Source organism: Chelonoidis abingdonii, chromosome 22, assembly GCF_003597395.2.
Source record: "Chelonoidis abingdonii isolate Lonesome George chromosome 22, CheloAbing_2.0, whole genome shotgun sequence".
NCBI classification, from domain to species: Eukaryota; Metazoa; Chordata; order Testudines; family Testudinidae; genus Chelonoidis; species Chelonoidis abingdonii.
In genome coordinates, this window is record NC_133790.1 from 63,502 (window position 1) to 86,521 (window position 23,020).

General features: G+C 45.8%; 1 protein-coding gene across 4 annotated transcripts in view; it reads right to left on the bottom strand.

Moving 5' to 3' along the window:
* The window catches only part of ZNRF3 (zinc and ring finger 3), a 115,283-nt gene that overhangs the window by 58,447 nt on the left and 33,816 nt on the right, over nt 1–23,020 (bottom strand). For 3 of the 4 annotated variants that reach the window (XM_075059938.1, XM_075059937.1, XM_075059936.1), the window contains exon 2: nt 718–843. In XM_075059938.1, the coding sequence (XP_074916039.1) occupies nt 718–843 (126 nt within the window). Of the gene's footprint in view, nt 1–717; nt 844–16,274; nt 16,489–23,020 lie in introns of those variants that run through there. The other variant, XM_032765611.2, reaches the window with a different exon arrangement.

Below are 23,020 nucleotides of genomic sequence, written 5' to 3' on the forward strand. Positions count from 1 at the left end.
CTCAATATATTTAGTTTAACAAAGAAAAAGGATAAGTGGTGACTTGATTACAGTCTACAAGATCCTACATGGGGAAGAAATATTTAATAATCTCTTCAGTCTAGCAGAGAAAGCTCTAACGTGATCCAATGGCTGGAAGTTAAAGCTAGACAAATTCAGACTGGAAACAAGGCATACATTGACGACAGTGACAGTAATTAACCATTGGAACAATTTACCAAGGGTCGTGGTGGATTCTCCAAAAACAGACAATTTTTGAAATAAGATTGGATCTTTTTCTAAAAGATCTGCCCCAGGAATTTTGGGAAAGTTTTATGACCTGTGTTATACAGCAGTTCAGACTAAGTGATCACAACAGTCCCTTCTGACCTTGGAGTCCATGAATCTCCCCATTATGCCCCAGTTTATGCACCCCCAACATAACCACAATGAGACCACCACCAGCAGAGCACAATACTTCGCTGAAACTCCTCCTTGAGCTAAATGGCCTACTTTGCCCAAATCTTTCCTCTCCCCCAGCCATTTTTCATACCTTAGATGCCCTTTTTCAAGCTTGGTACAAGTGCCATATCCCATGGGAAACCTCAGAAAGGATCTTTTTGGGATAAAAGTTTCCTCCAGTTTTTCTCAGTTGTCACAAGAGGGGGCTATCCCCTTCTAGAAATAGCATTGGAAGCTCCATTTATCGAAAATATTGGTGGTCATTTTTACCCTTACCTTGCCCAGAACAGTGAGGCATGGTTTAGGCTCCAACTCAGGCTGTTCCAGTTTCACCACTCCTACCCAGCCATATTCATACAAGTCCTCTTCATCGTTGCTATTACACAGTCCCAGTGGATGCATCTGAAACAGAACAAGGGGAACGAGGAGAAGCTGGTAAAAGCGTTAACCAAAACATTAACATGAAAACAAGACAATGTTCATTATGATGGAAGTAACAAGATATTCTATTAGTGGCCTAAATACAGAGCATAGTATATTTATCAGTCAAATACACACTAAACAGAGAAATATCTGCTTGCTGTTCAGACAGTGGCATGTCAGAAGGTGAGAGACGTTCCATAATTCATTGATGTCCCATCACTTCAAACTGCTGATATAAGTTTCATTATACATTAAGGGACCAGTCTCTTCCTTTAAAGATAGAAGGTAATGGTGACTAAGCATCTTTTAAAGGCATCTAGAGTTAGGCTCCTGATCTTGAGACTGGAACAGATACCACCAACTAGACTGAAAGGAGGAGGTAGCCAATCACTGAGTGTTTTAGCAAACTAGTGGAAAATCCTCTCCATTTCAATGCAGTGGCCTCTGCATAACTGTATCAGAGAACATAAGAGTACGGTTTTGTGGGAAGCAACATCATAACCTGGTGCTGAGCTCTGACTAGGATTTAATATTTGCAGTACAGTAGCCCCCAGAGCCCTGCATCAGAATCAGGAACCCACTGTGTGATGTGCTAGAAGTTCCCATCTGGACTCCTCTGCAGCCTGGGTCAGTCACCCAACCACTCTGGCTCACTTTCTACCTCTGCAAAACAAGAAAACACCACTCTTCTTCTTAAGGGGTGGCGTGGTGGTTGGTGGTGGAGTTAATACTTATGAAGCACCTTTGAAGATGAAAAGGCTGTTCTAGTGCTAAATATTTTTATTGGAGTCCTTACACTTCTTATCTCAATTGTGATTTGACAGAGCTCAGATTTGCCAGTAATAGATGGACTGGAAACCAGTTGTGCAAAACAGTTAGGAAGCCAAAAGCAGGAAAACACTCCAGAGGAAGATTGATAGTGTCAGACAAATCAGAAATTACTTTGAACTTAAAATGTTATTCCAGTCTAGAGTTTTCCTCAAACAGGGAGCAGCCCAACACAGTCCTCTCCTTGAGAAAGAGCAATGATGAATGAATATAGCCATGGGGCACGGCAACAGTAACCAAGAGCATTTGCATTGACAAACATACAGAAAAATACTCAGACCAAAAAAACCAAAAACAAAAACACCCTAACATTGCAACAGTGCCCAAACCCCTCGGCTAGCATCGGGGCCCATTGTACTAGGTATGGTACCGAGATCCTGTCTCTGCCCCAAACAATTATCTAATTTGAAAAGAGACCCAGCTAGACAGTGTAAACCAGGATCATAAAAATAAAATCCTGGCAGTTAACACAGGTCAGATAATACACAAGCTGATGGTCCCAGGTCATCTGAAAGAGACTGCATCTGCCTTTGCATTACAGGAGCTAATGTGTGTATTGGGGGGGTCACCCAAAAAGAGGGCAGAGTTAAGGTTGCATAGCATGTACCTGAACTCCTCCCCAGCACATAAGCCTGTCTTGATGTCTTGTGAGATCTGCAACTTTCACACCCTGCAGTCCATTTTACCACACGGTTCTCCCAGTCATCACAAACCCAACTATCTATAGTCTAATAATCAAATCCCCATCACTATTACCTGGCTCTTCCTAACAATGGGTTCCCACGTCAGTCTGAGAGGATATCATGACATCTGGAGGGTGGATTCCAACTATAGGATTGTTTCCCTCTACTCCAGCTTGATATTATTCTTCCTCGAGACTTTCATCCTCCTTAGCAGCACGGAGGCTGTCAGGCTGGGTGTGGGACCATTCTACCACAACCCTGAAAGTCTCGGCTAAGTACCTCACATATGTTAACGGCTGTTAGAAAGAAGATGGTGATCTATTATTCTCCACATCCACCAGACTAGGACAAGTAGTAATAGGCTTCATCTGCAGCAAAGATTTAGAAAGTTTTTCCTAATATCTAAACTATAAAGAAAGTTAAGCTCTGGAACACGCTTATAAGGGAGGTTATGGAATCCCCATACTAAGAACAAGTTGGACAAACACATGTCAGGGATGGTCTATGTTTATCTGGTCCTGTCTGAACTCACGGGGCTGGACTTAAGGACTTCAAGGCCCCTTCCAGCCCAATGACTCTATGCATCTCTCTCCTTTGATTACACACATGGGAGTCAGGGACAGGGACTCATCACTTCGAGAGGCACAACCCCTGAGATCACCTCATATCACAAAATCACAGCTCTGACAAGCTGCTCCAGCTAATCCCTCCACTATTCATACAGCTACATATAATATATTAATTGTAATTGGAGTGCATGCAAATAATCTCCAGAGGCTTCAGTCAACTCCAGCAGGACAGAGTTAAGATTGCATGGATGTGCATCGTAACTCTGTATTTCCTAGCTTTTAGAAGTCTGTGTTTTGCTTAACTTAATGTTCTGGAAGGGCATAAAATACCACTGACTACCTTAACTCTGCATTAACAAAGTTTTTTTGTGAGTGAATATAGTGCTATAGTTACACCCTCTTCCTGTACAGCAAGACACTATAGCTATTTAACACTACCAATGACTTGAAAGAGTAGTGGAGGGCCATGATCTGATCCTTGCAGGACACCACTAGAAATGCACCCATTCAGTGATGATCCCCAGTTAACAAGTTATGTTTTGAGACCTGTCAGTTAGCCAGTTCAAAGCAAGTCTACCCCAAACAGTAGCTGGAACTTCTATGCACTGCTGGGAGCTGCGAGCCCTAGTGCAAGAGATGTGTTTAGGTGTGACAGAGCAGCCACTCAGGAGCTCAAGCACCAAATTTTTCAGCATAGAACAGACTTTTAGTGGGATAGTGAAGATTCTCATCTTCTGAAGAGTAAAATATTCAAGGAGTGTCTCCCTAACAAAAACATTTATAATGAGAGGAGAAGAAGAAAGAGGTAAATCTCTTATCAGTCTTTGTTTAATCCTGAGCTGATGGTTCAGGACCAGACTTCAAAGAGAAACTGCTGAGCTTCAGTTCACTTGCAAAATTTGACACCATCAGCTCAGGATTAAAACAAAGACTGAATGGCTAGCCAACTACAAAGGCAGTTTCTCCTCCCTTGGTGTTCACACCTCAACTGCTAGAAGAGGGCCTCATCCTCCCTGATTGAACTAACCTCGTTATCTCCAGACTGATTCTCGCCTGCATATTTATACCTGCCTCTGGAAATTTCCATTACATACATCTGACGAAGTGGGTATTCACCCACAAAAGCTCATGCTCCAATACATGTTAGTCTGTAAGGTACCACAGGACTCTTTGTTGCTTGAATCTAGAAAGGAGTCTCAGGACATTTTTCAATATGAAAGTATTTGGTATCAGCAAGGTACAACCTGTGGTGAAAGATTCCCATTTACGTATAAGAACTGAGAAGCATACCGACAAGTCAACTACGGGCTTGGCTACACTGGAGAGTTGCAGCGCTGGTGGTGGGTTTACAGCGCTGCAACTAATACACCGTCCACACTTGCAAGGCACATCCAGAGCTGTATCTCCCTGGATTACACGCTGGCGTGTACTCTCCTCCGTCTGGGGAAAACGACGCAGCGCTGGTGATGCAACACTTCCGCCAGTTGGCCACCAAAAGGTATTCAGAAGTATCCCACAATGCCTGTTCAGCCACTCTGCTCATCAGTCAAACTCTACTGCCCTGGCCTCAGGTGACCTGTCCTTTAAATGCCCCGGGAATTTTTAAAAATCCCCTTCCTGTTTGCTCAGCCAGGTGTGGAGTGCAATCAGTGAATCTTTCCAGGTGACATCCCTCCACGAGCCAAACGAGCCCCAGCTTGGAGAAATGCCGAGTTGCGGACCTCATCAAGTGTTGGGGGAGGAAGCTGTGCAGTCCACCTGCGCTCTCAGCCATAGGAATTACAATACCTATGGCAGATATCAAGGGAATGATGGAAAGGGCCATGACCGGGACGCGCTGCAGTGCAGGGTTAAAGTGAAGGAGCTGTGGAGTGTCTATGCAAAGCCCGTGAGGGAAACCACCGCTCTGGTGCTGCCCCCACGACCTGCCGTTTTAAAAAGAGCTGGACGCGATATTGGGGGACCCCACTGCCAATCCGAGGACCATGATGGACACTTCAAAGCGGGTAGGGGAGGCGGAGAAGGAGGAGAGGGAGGAGGAACCGAGATTAGAGGTACTGGATGGGGGAGACACCCTGGAGTCCCAGGAAGCATGCAGCCAAGAGCTCTTTCAAGCTGGATGAGGTAGCCAGTCACAACAGCCAGGACTGTGTGAAGGACAAGAAGAGGAGCGGGTTCCCAGTAGCGGCTTTATTTTCAGGATGGAAATGTTTCAGGAGAAGGGAGGGTTAGGGCTGCATGCATGCCTAGATGTTGAATAGCCATTGATGTGGTCTATCACGTTGCAGTAATCGGCCTCGTAAATCTCTTCAAAAGTTTCAGCCAGAGCTGGGCATGCGCTTGCGCAAGTTATTGGGAGAGCACTGTGGTCCTTGTTCCAGTCAGGCTAATGCGTCCATGCCACTGTACCGCGAGGGTGGGGGGACCATTGCTGCACACAGGCAAGCTGCATAGGGGCCAGGGCAGAATCCGCATTGCTGTAGAAGACCCTCCATCTTCCAGGTGAACTGGCAGCAGCGAGATATCTTGCAGGATCAACTCCTGTGGAAAATGTTGGGAGACTGTTCAGTGTAGGTGCCCCTGCAGCTGTTTGCTTCTGGCTGTACTGGCGTTTTTGTGCGTTGGGGAAAGCAAACAATCAGTCCCCCTCACTCACCATTTCAGGGCTCCTGTGGGTTATGTGCGCTCTTTGGTATGGGAAAATTATGCTAAAGTGAAGACTAAACTCCTTCACGTGTGGGAATAACTAACTGTCTGAATATAAACCAGCTGCCTCTGTAACTGTGCATTCTACAAGCAACCTTGACTTCTTGGATGCCCGTATATCAACAGTGAAAGACTCCAAAACCTCCGGAAGAATGCCGCGAAAGCAAAGACGACCGTGCTGCAAGCAGTTACGGATCACTCTGCCAGAGAGAAATCAAAAACTGCAGGACTGGAGGGAAAAAGAAAGCAGGATCCGCCAGAGGAAACAGCGGACAGGAAGAAAAGCACAAAAGCAGCTGATAAGCATCCTGTGCGGCAAGTGGACTCTATCCAGGACTCAGACATTCAGGCAGAGCACTACTCTGTCGCCCTCACGCCAAAGCTCTTTCACTTGTGCCCCAATGTCAGCTCAACCCCCCTTCCCAGCATCCAGGTTCTTACACCACCACCAGCTGCCTCCAACATGCTACGTTCACCAACCAGCCTAGAACTACGACCCTTACCCTCTGCACTCAACCCATCACATGCAGTATAGGCATCCTGAAGTGCAGCAGTCATTGCACAGCACTCCAGACAGGACATATTCAAACCTGTGAACTGTACAGTTCCCCACTGCACCCCCTGCCTTTTAGGTTCCCAAAATGTTGTGTGTCAGTCAAGAAGTTATTTTCTTGTTCAATAAATGAATTCTTGCCTTTGAAAACAGTCTATTATTGCAGAAAGATAAAGATACCATAGCCCAGCAAAGAAACAGGCACTGAAATCAGCTTAGGAAAAACAGAATTCCTACTAACATGTAACCACTGCACTTCACTCCTGTGCAAGGCACCAAACATTACCTTGTTTTCAGCCTCAAATTCCTCCCTCAGGTATCCCTAATCCTGAAGCCCTGTGTCTGGCCTCTCTCGTAGCTCTGCTCTCTGGTGTGCAAATTCAGCCTCCAAGCATTGAACTCAGAGGTCCATGCCTGACTGAATGTTTCACCCTTCCCTTCACAAATATTATGGAGGGTACAGCATGTGGATATAACCACAGGGATGCTGCTTTTCCCCCAAGTCTAGCTTCCCATACAGAGATCTCCAGCCTCTTTAACGGCCAAAAGCCACTCCACAGTCATTCGGGCACTGGCTTAACCTGTAGTTGAACTATTTCTTGCTCCTGTCAAGTTCCCTGCATATGGTTCATGAGCCAAGGGATTAACGGTAAGCGGGGTCTCCAAGGATCCACAAGGGCATTTCAACATCCCCTACTGCGATCTTCCAGTCTGGAAAAAAGTCCTCGTCTTGCAAACTTCCTGAAAGGCCATGTTCAAAAGATACATGCATCAGCACCTTCCAGGCCAGCCTTGTTTTGTTAGAGTCAATTAACGCCACGGTGATCCCACAAGTGCCTGGAGAATCATAGAGAAATACCCCTTCCGATTAGTGTACTTGGATGCTAGGTGGGGTGGGTGCCAGAATAGGAATATGCGTCCCATCTAATCGCCCTCTGCATTAGGGAAACCCATTTGTGCAAAACCATCCACAATGTCCTGCACGTTCCCCAGAGTCATGGTTCTTCTTAGCAGGATGCGATTAATGGCCGCAAACTGCATCAAAATGATCCAACAGTCAACTTTCCCACTCCAAAGCGTTCCGACTGATCGGTAGCTGTCTGGAGTTGCCAGCTTCCAGACTGCAATAGCCACCCGTTCTCCACCAGCAGGGCAGCTCTCAATCTTGTGTCCTTGCGCACAGAGTGGGGGCAAGCTCAGCAACAGTCCCATGAAAGGTGGCTTTCTCATCCGAAAGTTCTGCAGCCACTGCTCAATCGTCCAGACTTCCTGACAATGTGATTCACCACTCAGTGCTCGTTTCCCGAGCTCAAAAGCTGCGTTCCACAGTGCGAGAGCATTTCCGTGAATACCAGCAGCAATTTCGTGTCGTACATGTCAGGCGACCCGCTATCATCATCGGACTCCTCACTCACTGGATCATTAAGGAATAGCTCCAATGCCAAACGTGATGTGCTGGCGAACTCATCAGCATACTCCGCAGCAGTTCGGGCTCCATTTCCCACAGAAATCGCGCTGCACAGAAACCTTTGAAAGAGTCAAGATGGCGCGCAAACACGGACGAAAAACAGGGATTACTGGATGTAGCGATGCATCACGGGGTGTTGGGACAGGAAGCAGAATGACCCGCACACTCCGCCCCCTTCCACAACCCACAGTGCAAAATGGGATGAGGTGCTCTGTGGGATCAACCCATAATGCACCACTCCCAACAGCTCTGCAAATGCGGCCACACTGCAGCGCTTTCCCTATACAGCTGTATGAAGACAGCTGTAACTCCCAGCGCTGCACACCTGCAAGTGTAGCCAAGGCCTACACTCCAAGATGAAACTGTTACCATACTATACAAAATCATGGTATTGAAGGGGCAGATTCTGACTCCGAACTGAGATCAGAACCATAACATCCCAAATGTTCCTATAAGTGTGTAGCAACAGCATGTTGAAATTATTCTGAATAGGGCATGTTAATATTAACTCCTAGTAAACATGTTTACACAGCAGAAGATATTTTCAGTAAAGACATGAGAACTTCTTGAAGCCCAGAACTAGAATGTGTCTGGAGTGACAAAGTCCCTACACATTTGGGGGGGGGGGTGTTACACAGAAGAAAACAGTTTGCCAGAAGATGAATGCAGCAGTCAGTGCTTTCATGTAGTAGGAATCCAGAGGAACCTGCATGGAAGACTACTGACGTTCCATCAGCCAAAGCTGCAGACACTGGAGGGATGAAAGTGAGTGTTGCCCCAAATTTCACCTCCTATGCAGCAAAGCTAATGCAACTGGCTCTGTGGATGAGGGGAAAGCAGTGGACGTGTTATTCTTTGACTTTACCAAAAAGCTTCTGATACAATCTCCCACAGTATTCTTGCTGGCAAGTTAAAGAAGTATGGGCTGGATGAATGGACTATAAGGTGGACAGAAAGCTGGCTAGACAGAGCTCAACAGGTCTAGCTGGCAGTCGGTATCAAGCAGAGTGCCTCAAAGGCTGGTCCTGGGGCCGGTTTTGTTCAATGTCTTCATTAATGATCTGGAGGATGGCATGGATTGCACCCTCAGCAAGTTTGCAGATGACACTAAAACTACAAGGAGTGGTAGATACGCTGGAGGATAGGGATAGTATACACCAGGACCTAGACTTATTAGAGGATTGGGCCAAAAGAAATCTGATGGAGGTTCAACAAGGACAAGTGCAGAGTCCTGCACTTAGGACGGAAGAATCCCATGCACTGCTACAGATTTGAGACGGAATGGCTAGGCAACAGTTCTGCAGAAAGGACCTAGGGATTACAGTGGACGAGAAGCTGGATATGAGTCGACAGTGTGCCCTTGTTGCCAAGACGACTAACAGCATTTTGGACTGTATAAGTAGGGGCACTGCCAGCAGATTAAGGGACATGATCATTCCTCTCTATTCGGCATTGGTGAGGCCTCATCTGGAGTGCTGTGTCCATTTTTGGGCCTCACACTACAAGAAGGACATGGAAAAATTAGAAGAGTCCAGCGGAAGGCAACAAAAGTTATTAGGAGCCTAGAGCACATGACTTATGAGGAGAGGCTGAGGGAACTGGGATTGTTTAGTCTGCAGAAAAGAATGAGGGGGGGATTTGATAGCTGCTTTCAACTACCAAAGAGGATGGATCTAACTGTTCTCGCTGGTAACAGATGACAGAACAAGGAGTAATGGTCACAAGATGCAGGGGGAGAAGTTTAGGTTGGATATTAAGAAAAACTTTTTCACTAGGAGGGTGGTGAAGCACTGGAATGGGTTACCTAGGCAGGTTGTGGAATCTCCTTCCTTAGAGGTTTTTAAGGTCAGGCTTGACGAAGTCCTGGCTGGGATGATTTAGTTGGGGATTGGTCCTGCTTTGAGCAGGGGGTTGGACTAGATGACCTCCTGAGGTCCCTTCCAACTCTGATATTCTATGATTCTTAATTCCTGGTTGCCTCCCTGCTGCACAGAGTTTTTAAGGTGTTTGCATCACTGGTGGCATCTTACAGAGATCTATAAACCACAGTGTGAACCATAGATACTAAGGCATCTAAAAACCTAAAAAAAAAAAGTTAGCTGCTGCTATAGTAGTTATAATATCTATGGAAACAAAGTGAGGGTATTTTTATTTATAGGGTTTTATATGATGATCACCCTAGTATCTTACTGTACGTTTTAACCATAATGATACTTTTTTTTTTTTATTTCAATGTACTTCTTGATTGGGAATCTCTAACTTTCCCTCACTTCTCCAGCATCCTCTTTGCCTCCTGCTTCTGAGTCCTCAGATGCGTCCAACACCCCTTTGTGACATCTTTCAGCTCCTGCTTTCACTCAACTGTCATTTGAGCATCTCATAACTATCCTTCACCGTGGTTACTCCCCTCTCATTTGACTGCTCAACTATTTTCATTGATTTTATGAGTTCCCGTTTATGCTGTCTAAATCTTGTCCTATCTGCCACTCACTCATAGGTGTCCTCAAACCCCTCTTCTGCACTGTAGTGTGTACTCTCCTCCTCCCTCCGTCCCCCCTTGGCTACAGTTCCACTTGCTTATCAACAGTTTCCACCAGCTCTGCCTAGTGCTCTTCCCTTCTCCACTCCAATCGCCTTCCCACCAACACAAGCACAAATCCAGATTCCATATCTGCATCTCCTAGCATCTAGTTGACAACTGGCCCAATTCTGGCCTTCCCTCCATCTGCATCCTCTACACCTCTCATATCTGCCCATCACCCCTCTTGTGCCAAGATTCCTAACCTCATGCCCATCTCCTTCTGTGATGGAGTATACTTACCCCGCTCTGTCCCCGCAGGGTTAACCATACCCTGTAGGCCAAGAGGCCATGCCCTCTTGCCCTTGCTGGGCATGCTCCAACTACAGGCCAACCATAAAAAAAAAAAAAAAAAAAAAAAGAGGGTAGCCCAACTCAGGAGAGCGGACATGTGTTGCAGGTATCTGCCCAGAAGCTATCAGAGTCTCATGCCACAGAGACCAGCCACACCCGGTGAGTACCCAGCTCTCTGTTGAGGCCCATGGGGGAAAGGAGTCACTGGAAATCTTGCCTACCTAACACCCCAAGGAGATTGAGGACCTGCACATTATGGAGCCAGAAAACAGGTTAGGAAGTAGTCCAGTGGAACCAGACATTGATCCAAGGGGGTACCGGGAGCAGACTCAGTGTGTTTTGGTATGATCCTACTGACCTGACCCAGTGACTGGACCACTCACCACTGATAGAGCCCTTGGCTAGGACATGGTAGAGTAAGGTGGGCATGGGTTCCCACCCCTGGCTGCCAGCCTCACCACTGGGTGGTGGCATGCTCCAATTTGGCCACAAGGTCCAAGCTTGTTGCTGACTTGCCCCAGCCAGGAGGCTGTGGGACCCTGAACAGTGAAGGTTCCCTGGCCAGCCCTACCAACTCTGACCACTAGGCTATTCAGCCCTGTGCTTAAGGGCAGCCACCTTGACCCCGACACCAACACTCCATGACAGGATGTACTCACCCTATGACAATTGGCAGAAAGCACAGGCAACAACCAGAACCTCCTGAAAAGTTCCACACCAAAAAGAGCCAGAGACAAAACCTTCCCACCCCCCATTCTGGTTTGTTAAAGATGGAGACAGAAAAGGTTTTGAAATGGCGACTGGAAAGTCAGCAACAGGCAATGCAGGAGCAGCATCAGGCACAGCTGCTACAACAGATGGCCATGCAGCAGCAGCTGGCCCAGAGCAACAAGAGCTAGTATGGGAGATAGCTGCCCAGCAGCAGGAATGCCTGGTACAGAAGATGGTGATGCAGCTGCGACCAACCACCTCACCTGCCCCAGAGCAATGAGCTGATCGGGGCCCAAGTGGAGAAAACTGTCACACTGGAGCAATTCACCCAGATCCTCCCTAGTAGGGGGAAAAGAGTGGGTCCAGGGACATTGCCTAGCTACCCTTGCAGAGGCCGTTTCCTTAATGGAGGAATACCTGAATGCCAAAGGGTCTGAGACGTGAGTCCATAATCTGGAGAGCCTAGGGAGCTGGGGTCAGCTGGTGGATTGGGGAGGGGGGACACGCAGTCCTGAGATAGGGAGTCCTCGGGACCAACCCAGGCCATTAGCAACTGTATGAACACCAGCAAGGAGGCATCAACGCTGGGGGCGGAGGGGGGTGGATCTGCCTGGAGCGACCTGCTGTCTTGAGATCAGAACCACCAGCCAGGGGGCCCTGGCCATTGCAGCTATGACCAAATGTAGGTGGCCAGCCTCCAGGCAAGAAAAAGGGGCCCAGCTATGCTCCTGGTATCCCTGTGGGTGAATGGCAGGGAACTACTGGGCAACAAAGGCCCAGACAGTTCGGGAAAAGTCCCGCCATCCAGCCAGAGACACCGATACACACCCCCACAGGCAGAGGTGCCAGTGGAGGCTGACTAGACATTGACGGAGAGTTCCTAAGGAAGCAGAGGCACGTGAGTCTGAGCTGAGCCTGGGAACACATGGTGGGCCCCAAGCAGGAAGATGGTGCTGGCAAACAACCATCTCAAGCACCCCAATTTGAGGTGCATGATGATTGCCTCTGCCAGCTGGCTAAGGAACCTCAAACTCAGGAAGAATTCCAGAAATTGCTGGTCCTGCAGAGGTTCCAGCACAGCTTACTATGCCTAATGCACTCCATGCCCTGGGCAGGACACTTGGGGAGTGAGAAGATCCTGCAAGAGGTGGCAGGGAGGATTTCTGGCCAGGTATCTCAGGCGAAGTTTGGGACTTCTGCATCTCCTGCCCTGAGCACCCCGCCGATACCACTGCCTGTAGTTGGGGTCCACTTTGAGTGGACTGGTATGGACCTGATAGGGCCTCTGGAAAAGAGTGGGTTGGGTGCCAGTATATCCTCATAGTGGTAGATTATGTGCCCCGGTACCCCAGGCCATGTCATTGCAGATGGCCATGGCCCCCATAATAGCTGCCGAGCTTCTAAAAATCTTCACCTGGGTAGGGATACCCAGGAAGATATTAATTGACCAATGTCTCAAATTAATGGCAGAGCTGTCCCAGTTATTAAACATTCTGGATCACTAGGTCACACGGCCCTGCATCGAAGGGCAGCCCTATTGACTCTGGCCATTAGGCCATGCTGCCCTGCACAGGAGAGTTGCTACCTTGACCCTGACCTGACACCCCATGAGGGGGTGTATTTACCCTACGACACACTCCCTTTATCTTGCTGCCTCTGTAATACTCACTTCTCTCTAAAAAGGGTCACAGCCTTCTGTAACCTGTTCATATCTTGTTCCTGCAAGCTCCTGGGGCTCACAAAGACCTGGATCCCTCCATCTGATGAGACTTCTGCAGCTGCCTTCTCTCATGGAGATCTCTCCTCCCACCCCCACTCTGCCCTAGATGAGGCTGTGGCAAGACATCGGACTGCTTAACAGGGAAGGAGAGCTAATAACAAATTACACCAATAAGTCGTAAGTGTTTAATGCCTATTTTGCTTTAGTCTTCATGCTAAAAAACAAAAACAAACAAAAAAAACACACACAACTGTGACCAGATGCTTAACCAAACATTAACAACAAGGCAGAAGGAAAAGAACTGGTTAAAGAATATTTAGATAAGCTACATGTATTGATGTTGGCAGGGCCTGATGAAATTCACCTCAGAGTATATAAGCAGGAAAAGACCTCTCAGACTAAAATATAGTGGCTGGACACAGTCACATTCCTGTCCCTCACAGGCAATCTGTCATGAGGGACAGAACATTAGGGAGGCGCATAATGCATTTGGGGGCCTCTGTTGTCCAAGTGACAGCATGAGAACTAACCATGATAATGTGTAAATTAAAATACAAAACCTGTTTTAAAAAGAAGTTCTCTCAGTGTAAGACAGACATACAGCCATAGCATCTCCCATGTACATCAGCAGCAGGATTTTAACCAGGATCTTCAGGTTCTCCAGCTCAGACCCCTACCCACTTGAACTACAGGAGTAACTGATAGCCTTTTTATGGACTAGCCACCAGGAGGAGGATTTGGCACACATTTTCCCAATAGGTCAGATGAGATGAGAAATCCTAGATTCCGTCCCTTAGAAGGGAATGTGGTTCAGTGGCTAGAGACAGGTAGTCAAAACTGGAATGATGACTCTGAAAAGCAAATGTGGCTGACTGGATAAGTTAAGTCTGCCTTGTTAGAGACCTGGGCTCTATTTCTCACTGTGCATACAATGATGTTGTGTAACTTTGCCAAAAAAAACAAACAAACAAAAACAAAAAAACCCCACAACAATTAATGGGGGCTTGTAGCTCATCCTTGACACCATCTATGGTTGGGGCTCAATGTCTTAGTCAATAATAAGGGTAGTGATAGGGTGGAAAGAAACAGTTGGTAGAAGTGAGATCTGAACTCATAGTCCTCTGGCTGCCAGCTGTCAGTCACATTTCCTCTGGCGTATACAGGTATTTAGGGCAGATGTTTCTCTCTCTCTCACCATATCATCACCACTTCTAAATGTGGTAGCAGATTTGTCTTTGCATTTGTTCTTCTAAAAACACTGCAACAGATATCTACGCATAACTGAGATTATAATAATTGCTACATGAAGGAGCAGCATATACAATAGAGCACAGGATATCGGATTTTTTGTGAAAGGGATTTGCAGAAAGGTGACACACTTGTACAATGAAACCTCTACAGCAGAGGCGGACAAACTACAGCCTGGGAGCCACATCCGGCCCTTCGAATGTTCTAATCTGGCCCTCGAGTTTCCGCCAGAGAGTGGATCCAGGGCTTGCTGCACTCCAGCTGGGGCTTGCCCCACTTTGTGCATGCCGTGGCTCTGCACAGCTCACAGAAGCAACGGCATGTCCCCACTCTGGCTCCTAAGCATAGGGTCAGCCAGGGGGCTCTGCACGCTGTCCCCACCCCAAGTGCCGCCCCCGCAGCTCCCACTGGAACCACAACCAATGGGAGCTGCAGGGGCAGCGCCGTGGACAGGGCAGCATGCTGAGCTGTCTGGCTGCACCTCCGCATAGGAGCCGGAGGGGGGACATGCCACTGCTTCTGGGAGCTGCTTGAGGTAAGCACCACCTGAAGCCTGTATCTCGACCCCCTCTAGTGCCCCAAACCTCTTGGTCCCAGCCCAGAACACCTTCCTGCACCCCCAACCTCTCATCTCCAGCCCTACCCCAGAGCCAATACACCCAGCTGAAGCCCTCACCCCCCAACACCCTGCCCCAGCCCAGAGCCCCCTCCCACACCCTGAACTCCTCATATCTGCCCACACCCCAACCCCCAAATTTCATGAGCATTCATAGCCCATCATACAGTTTCCATACCCAGATGTGGCCCTTGGGCCAAAAAGTTTGCCCATCCCTTTTCTACAGCAACCTTAGCCCTTCACTCATTATAAACTACCTCTAGTTTGCAGCATCCACTGCTAAATCAGTCATGGGGCCACCAGACAGCTCTGCCAAAGCAGCTCACTTATGGCCTGACATGCCAAGACCCCAACACTCTAGGGCATGCTTTGGTGTTTAATTTGCCAAACTTCACAGATTGTTTGCAAGTTTCATAATCAAGCTGCTTTGCTCATTTCCACAAGTCTGAAGGTCATTTCTTGCCAGTGTAATTGCTCCTTACCCTACAACCAATTAAACATCCCTCCAGCAACATGGTTTGGATTTAAAAAAAAAGTAAAAATATTCCCACCTTAGTGCAAAGAAGAAAGGGGTGCAAGGCGAGGACATAGAAGTTGCTAAGGTGACAGAAGCCTTCAAAATCATTGGCAGAGATCTGGGGTCAGCTCTTGGCTATAGCACAGAATTAATTTGGGCAAATTATTTTCCTTCATTGTGTCAGTTTACTTACCAGTAGAATGGGGATAGTACTGACATACCTGCCAAGGGGGCTATAAAGCAGACAGATTAAGGTTGCACTGAGAGCCTCTGGTGGAAAATGCTACCGATGTGCAAAATGCTAAACAGCCATTTGTTTTACAAGAATAATAATCTGAACCTCTCTTCTGATATCAACTCATGATACTGCTTTTTTAAAGCTTCACCCCAACAATAGCTTAGGAGAAATGAAACAGATTATTTCCCTCTTCAACTTCTCTGAAAATGGGTTATATTTGACAAGTGACAGATATATTTGATCATTGAAATGGTAAAAATTGACATTGGTCATCCATCTGCTTTAGTTTGAGCTGTTTATGGATCAACACACAATGAACATACATTCCAGAGAAACCACATCATGCCTCTATTCCGGAATGTTTCTGATCTACCTCCAGCAGTGATAAAGAAACCCACTGCCCACAAGGCTCTAGAGTCTCTTCCAGACCCTTGATAATTTATCTGGTTGTCTTCTGCTTATTTGTTTTTTTGTTATCAGCAGTGTCTTTACAACAGCATATGAGAATAGCTCCCTAAAAAGGTACAAAAATTGCTCTGGCATTTAATCAACACATCGCTTGCTTGTACAAACATTTAAAAAGCCCCCACTGACAATGGAACATTATCTTACCATGGGAAAGTGACCCAGCAAAGTTTACCACCACTTTAAGACTGACTGCTGATGAACATCAAATCTTACCTGCTTGAGACAAATGTTTAAAGGTACTCCAACTCCCTGGCTGCAGGCAGATCTCACTCTCAAAAGGTATTCAGAGGGGTTTCGCTGTTTTTACAAAAGCCGTTTAATATCAGGAAACAGCCCAAATTATACAGCATATGTGCAGACTTGACTCTGTTCCATCTTTACTTAGTCAAGAAGGGAAGTTTGATCTTAAACAGGAAATTTTCCTTCTTGGATCCTTCATGTCCCACAATTCCCAGGTGATTAGAAGCAGACCAACATACTGTGAGCTCTCCACAGACCATGAGCTTTTAGAGCAGGGGTCAGCAACCTTTCAGCAGTGGTGTGCCAAGACTTCATTTGTACACTCTAATTTAAGGCTTCACGTGCCGGTAATACATTTGAATGGTTTTTTAGAAGGTCTCTCTATAAGTCTAATGTATAACCAAACTGTTATATGTAAAGTAAACAGGGTTTTCAAAATGTTTCAGAAGCTTTATTTAAAATTAAATTAAAATGCAGATCTTATCAGTTTAGTGTGATCCTTGCCCTTGCTGAGTTTTCCAAATGTCTGGCACGTATTTGGATACTTCAAGCTGCACACAGGCTTCTGAGTGATCAGTTGTTAACCGGCTCCGAGGGGGACAGAGGACAGATTTCATATGTGAAAATATCTTTTCATACAGGTATGTGGATCCAAATGCTGAAAGCATTGCAAGTGCAATTTTCTTCAAACAGTTAAATTTCACTGGCAGGGACATCCAGCAGGTCAGAACAGAGGCCCCATGATCTCTCTTGGTGGCTTCAAGTGCGCTCCGCAGAGCCACAAACTTTGATGTCTACAATTCTGAGCTTTTTAACTGAATGAGTTGCATTTCAAAATCTTCAACACCCATCCACTTAAATACAGACAAATCCGAGTTGCTTTCATTGAACTTTTAACGTTTAATTAGAAAAGAAAGCATTGGGCCAAAATCGCTGGAAATCTTTAAATCTGTCAGAAAATTCTGATTCCAGTTCTTGCACATACTTTCCAATTTCATCGACATTGACAGTGCAACATGTCGATAGCTCTTTTATGAGTTGGAAGTAGCGGAAAGTAGAAGTTCGAATATCCCTGCAAAAAAACTGCTAGTTTTACAACAAATGCCTTCTAGGCTGCATAAAGATCCAGAACTGCTCGAACTCAACCTCTGTCTCCAGGGTGCGGAGCATTTTAGTGACCAGTGATAGTTAGAAATATGAGCTTACACAGCCATTTGTCATCATTCAGTTCAGGGTAGTTTTGTTCTTCTTCCGACAAAAAGGCCTTGACTGCATCAAAACAGTTTACAAAGCACATCAAAACCTTGCCACAACTTAGCCACCAAATGTTGCTGTGAAGTGGGATGTCCTTATAAGCACTGTCCGTCTCTTCTAGCAGTGCTTGAAATTGTCTGAGTCAAAGCAGATCGAGCAACAAGAAAATTCACAACACACCACTATATTCATCACATTATTAAGCTCTGAATTATAAATTTTAGCACACAGGTTTTCTTGATGGGATGATAAAGTGAAATTTCACTGTTGGATGGCCAATCTGATCAAGTAACTTTACAAATCTCTTGTTTTCCAACCATGGCAGGATCGCCATCTGTTATCACAAAATATTTTTCTGATGTCAACTCCTTGTTCTTCAAAATGGTTTACAAAACTTTCCACTATATCTTCCCCCTTTCTTGTCCCAAGCAGGAGTTTTAGGCAACAAAGTTCCTCTTTGATTTCATCGCAAGCACAATATCTTGCAACTGCCGCCAAACGTGGAATGTCGTTTATATCCACGCTCTTATCAACTGCAACACTAAACACTGCTGTGTCTTTCAATACAGTTGTCTGCTTTTGCTTAATGTTTTCTGCCATTTCACTTATGCATCTCAACTGTTCTGGCAGAGATGGGCAGTTGTTTTATTCCAGATACGATTGTAGCTTTATTTGGCATATCATTGAACAAAACCTCAGAACTGCTGAGAAAAACTTTATATTCCCCACCTGTAAACACCTTTCCATTTTTTGCAACGCATTGTGCAATCTTGTAACTTCCTGCTGTAGCTTGATTTTTACTTACACTTAAGCTTTGAAAAATATTACTTTGCTTCTCATAGGCCGCTACTGTCATTCAGTCTTGTCTGCTTTGTCAAGAAAGGTTTTCTTGTGCTTCATTTCAAAATGTTGAACACTTGATGTGCAACAAACTACACTTATATAACAGAAAGCACAAATAGCACTGTCCTTCTTTTCAATAAATCCAAATGCATCTGTTCAAGCAGGCTGAAATGACTGGACATCTAGCTATGCTTTCTTAGGAGCTGCCATTTTGTCAAATGTTCCCTTCAGTTCTCAGTGGGAAAAAAAAAAAGTGGCGATAGAAGGCATGCACAAGATCAAATACAGTGTGGTCTGATAAAAACAATTTTAAGATGGGGGTGCTGAGCTGCAGCCCCTCTTTCCCTGTGTGCAACCCTCACTGTCCCAGGCTGGGGACAGTGGGTCACAGAGAAGAGGCTGCAGAGCACTGATCCAAGGCCAGGAGCAGAGCCCAGGGTGGCCTGCTGGGACTCTAGGCCAGAAAGCAGACTAAGTAAGGCTGGAGATCCAGATCCCGGCTGCAGGTGGTCAGCAGCTGAAACCCCAGATCAGCAGCTGAGGTGAGTGGAGCTGGAGGCTGGTAGGGCTAAGCAGGGCCAAAGGCCTGGACTCTGCCTGGCAGGGGGCCTGTGCTGGAACTCCAACCGGAAGCAAGGTGAGTGGGGCTGCGGTGGGGAATCCCGCTGGAGAGGGGCCAGCAGCCGGAACCCCAGAGCAGCAATTGAGCGGCCCAGCCTGCCGTTGCTCTGGGGTTTCGGCCGCTGGCTCTTGCCAGCTGGGGTCTCAGCCCGCTGCCAGCCTGGGGTTCCTTCACCCAGGCTGGCAACGGGCACTGAGTGGGACTGGCGGTGGGACCCTGGCTGGCAGGAGCCAGCGGCAGAAACCCCAGACTGGCAGCGGGCTTAGCGGCTCAGCCCGCAGCGCGTACCATCAAAAAATCAGCTCACATGCTACCTTTCTAACTACGCCTGTTCTAGAGCTAAGACATTAAACATTGTTAGCCAAAATATTTAATTGTGCTACAAAGAAACTAGATTAATAGATTATACAGACAGATGGGAATGCCGATCATCGCGTCTGACTGCCTGTATGACACAGGCCATAGGACTTTCTGAATTAATTCCTGTTTGAACTAGATCTTTTAGAAAAATGTCCAAACTCGATTTAAAAAAAATATATATAGTCAGTGATGGAGAATCCACCATGACACTTGACAAGTTGTTCCAATGATTACTCACTTGGTTAAAAATTTACACCCAATTCCAGTCCGAATTTGTTTAGTTTCAACTTCCAGCCATTGGATCATGTTAGCCAGTCTCTGCTAGACTGAAGACCCCATTATTAAATATCTGTTCCCTGTGTAAGTACTTTTAGGCTGTAATCAAGTCACCCCCTAACCTCCCTTTGTTAAACCAAATAGATTGAGCTCTGAGAGTCTCACTATGAAAGGCAGATTTTCTAATCCTTTATAGTTCTTCTTGACCTTCTCAGAACTCTCCCCCATTTTTCAACATTCTTCTTGAATTGTGGTTGTGATGGAGACATACGCACACACACACACTCCTCCCTTCAGGGCACCGCCTGGAACTGTGGCACCACTAAGCCCGCTTGACCCACCAACCTGAGTTCCCTTTACACTGTAAAAGCAGCAGAGAATCCTGTGGCATCTTATAGACTAACAGACGTTTTGGAGAGTGAGCTTTCGTGGGTGAATACCCATTTCGTCAGACGCAGGTCAGTGGGTATTCACCCACGAAAGCTCACGCTCCAAAACGTCTGTTAGTCTATAAGGTGCCACAGGATTCTCTGCTGCTTTTACAGATCCAGACTAACACGGCTACCCTTCTGATACTTTACACTGTAGTGTTATGCAGCCTGTAAAACCCCTCCCCAAGCTTCAGACTGCATTTTTAACACCACATATACAGGTAGGGACACACCCAGCTGCAGCTATACACACAGATGCTCAGATCAGCTCTGATGGGAAGGCTCAGCTAAAGAACTGCCTAGTTACTCAACTGCACACACCCCCCTCTGGAGGGTAAACCCAAAATTTTACTGTCTTATGTTGCACAGAGAACTGCAAAGCGTAAGCTCATGCAATTTGCCCCCTCCTTCAATGTGGAGAGGAATATACACAGCTTTCTGGCCCAAGTTATTATTTCCATGCTCATACTGGTTTCAGACAAAAACAAAAGCAAGTTTATTAACTACAAAAAGATACATTTTAAGTGATAAGGGATAGCAAACAGATCAAAGCAGATTACCTCGCAAATAAAAACACAGAATCTAAGGTTAATGTACTAAAGAAATTGGAGAGATGGAACCCAACTGGCAGCAGTCTCAGCGGGGCCAGCTGCCAGGACGGACCCTGGCTGGCAGGGGCCAGCAGATGGAACCCCAGACCAGCAGCAGGCTCAGCCCGCTGCCGATCCGGGGTTCCATCTGCCGCTTGTGCTGCCAGTCTGGCATGCGAAATCTTTTACTGGCACGCGAAACTTTAAATTAATGAAGACTTGGCACACCACTTCTCAAAGGTTGCTGACCCCTGTCATATCATAATATCTCTATGAAGAATATGGGGGCATAGTGTCACCATGGACACCAGAATTGGACACAGTATTCCAGCAGTGTCACACCAGTGCCAAATACAGAGGGAATACAACCTCTCTATCCTTACTCAAGATTCCCATTTATGCATCTAAAGACTGTATTAGCCCTTTTGGCCACATCAACACACTGAGCTCACATTCAGCTGATTATTCACCATGACCCTCAAATGTTTTTCAGAGTCACTGCTTACAATTCCCCATCCTGTAAGTATCGCCTACATTCTTGTTTCTAGATGCATACATTTACTTTCAGCTATACTGAAACACATACTGTTTGCTGGCACCAGTTTCCTAAACAGTCTAGATCACTCTGCATCATTGACCTGTCCTAGTCATTATTTACTACGCCTACACTCTTCAGAGTCATCTGCCAACTTTATCAATGATGATTTTACGTTTTCTTTCAGGGCATTAATAAAAGGTGTTACAAAGCATTGGGTTCCTGTAGGACCCAACTGGAAAAATGCCAGCTGAATGATGAGTCCCTGTTTACAATTACATTTTGAGACTTGTCAGTTAGCCAGTTTTTAATCCGTTTAACAATTTGCTGTGTTAATTTTCTATCATTCTAGTTTTTAAAATCAAAATGTTGTGTGGTATCAAGTCAAATGCCTTACATTAGCCGTAGTATGTTACATCAAAGAAAGTGAAAGTTAAATTGACAGGATCTATTATCCATACACCCATACTGATTGGCATTAATTATATTACCGCACTAGATTGATAAAGAAAGGCATCAGCCACTTCATTATTTTGCCCGGGATCGAGGTCAGGCTGACAGGCCTGTAATTATATCCAGGTTGTCCTGTGTACCCTTTAAAATACTAGCACACCATTAGCTTTCTTCCAGTCTTCAGCAACCTCCCCAGTGTTCTAAGAGTTATTGAAAAGTCAACGTTAACAGCTTAGAGAGCTCCTTGCCCAGCTCTTTTGAAGTTCTTAGATGGAAGTTACCTGGCCCTGATGATTTAGAAGTGTTTAACTTTAGTAGCTGCAGGGTAACATCCTCCCTCCAAGGTTACTACTGGAAGTGTTTCCTCATTATCATATGTTGTAACTCCATCTTTTTTCCTCTAAATACAGAACAGAAATATTTTTGAATGCTTCTACTTTTTTCTGCATTATTGGATATTCTACTATTCCCACCTAGTAATACCATTGTTAGGATTCCTTTTGTTCCCAATATACTTAAGCTGTGCTGCCAATAGATCTTTCCTTATGCCTTTTGCTTCCAACATATATTTTCTAAGATTCTGAACTTCTGATTTATATTAATTGTCAACATCCCCTTTCTTCCACTTGTTATACATAATTATTTTAATCTGCCTTCACTTCAAAGTGCAGCTTTCCCTCAATTGTGACTTTTTGAGCATCTACAAATATATTCTGGAACAGCTCCCAATTATTTCAATATTTCTGTTTAAATTATTTCTCCAAATTGACTGAGGTTCAGTTTGCTTTCAGCTTTATGAAACTGGCTATATATAGCCAATGATCACTTGTACCTAAGCTAGTACAAATTTTTAGTTTTGTGATCAATTCCTATTTGGGCTGTCTACATAGGGCAGCACTAGAGGACTGAGATATCTAAAGCACACCGATGTGTTGCATACTATCTGGCCTGTATAGACCCTTCTAGTGCAAGTTATAAGGTCCCTAATACACATTTACATAGTAAACAGCACTACATTGATGCACACTAGGGATCCATTAGTTCATAGCTGCAGGGGTATCTACGTTGATCAGTGCACAGATGTGCTTTAAGAAATCCCATTTATCTAGTGCGCATTACTGCTCTGTGTAGACAAGCCCTTTGTCAGGCCAAAGATACAAAATTCCCACTTGTTGGCTGTAACACTGAGTTAGAAAACTCATCTATAATATTTAGAAATTTGAGGATGGTTTTAGTACTGACAGCATGAGGCCACCAGTCTGTGTCACTCAGATTGACGTCTTCCCATGATAACTCAGCTTTCCCCTGCCCCCACTAGACATTATAAATAGGTGCATAAATGGGTGCATTATAAA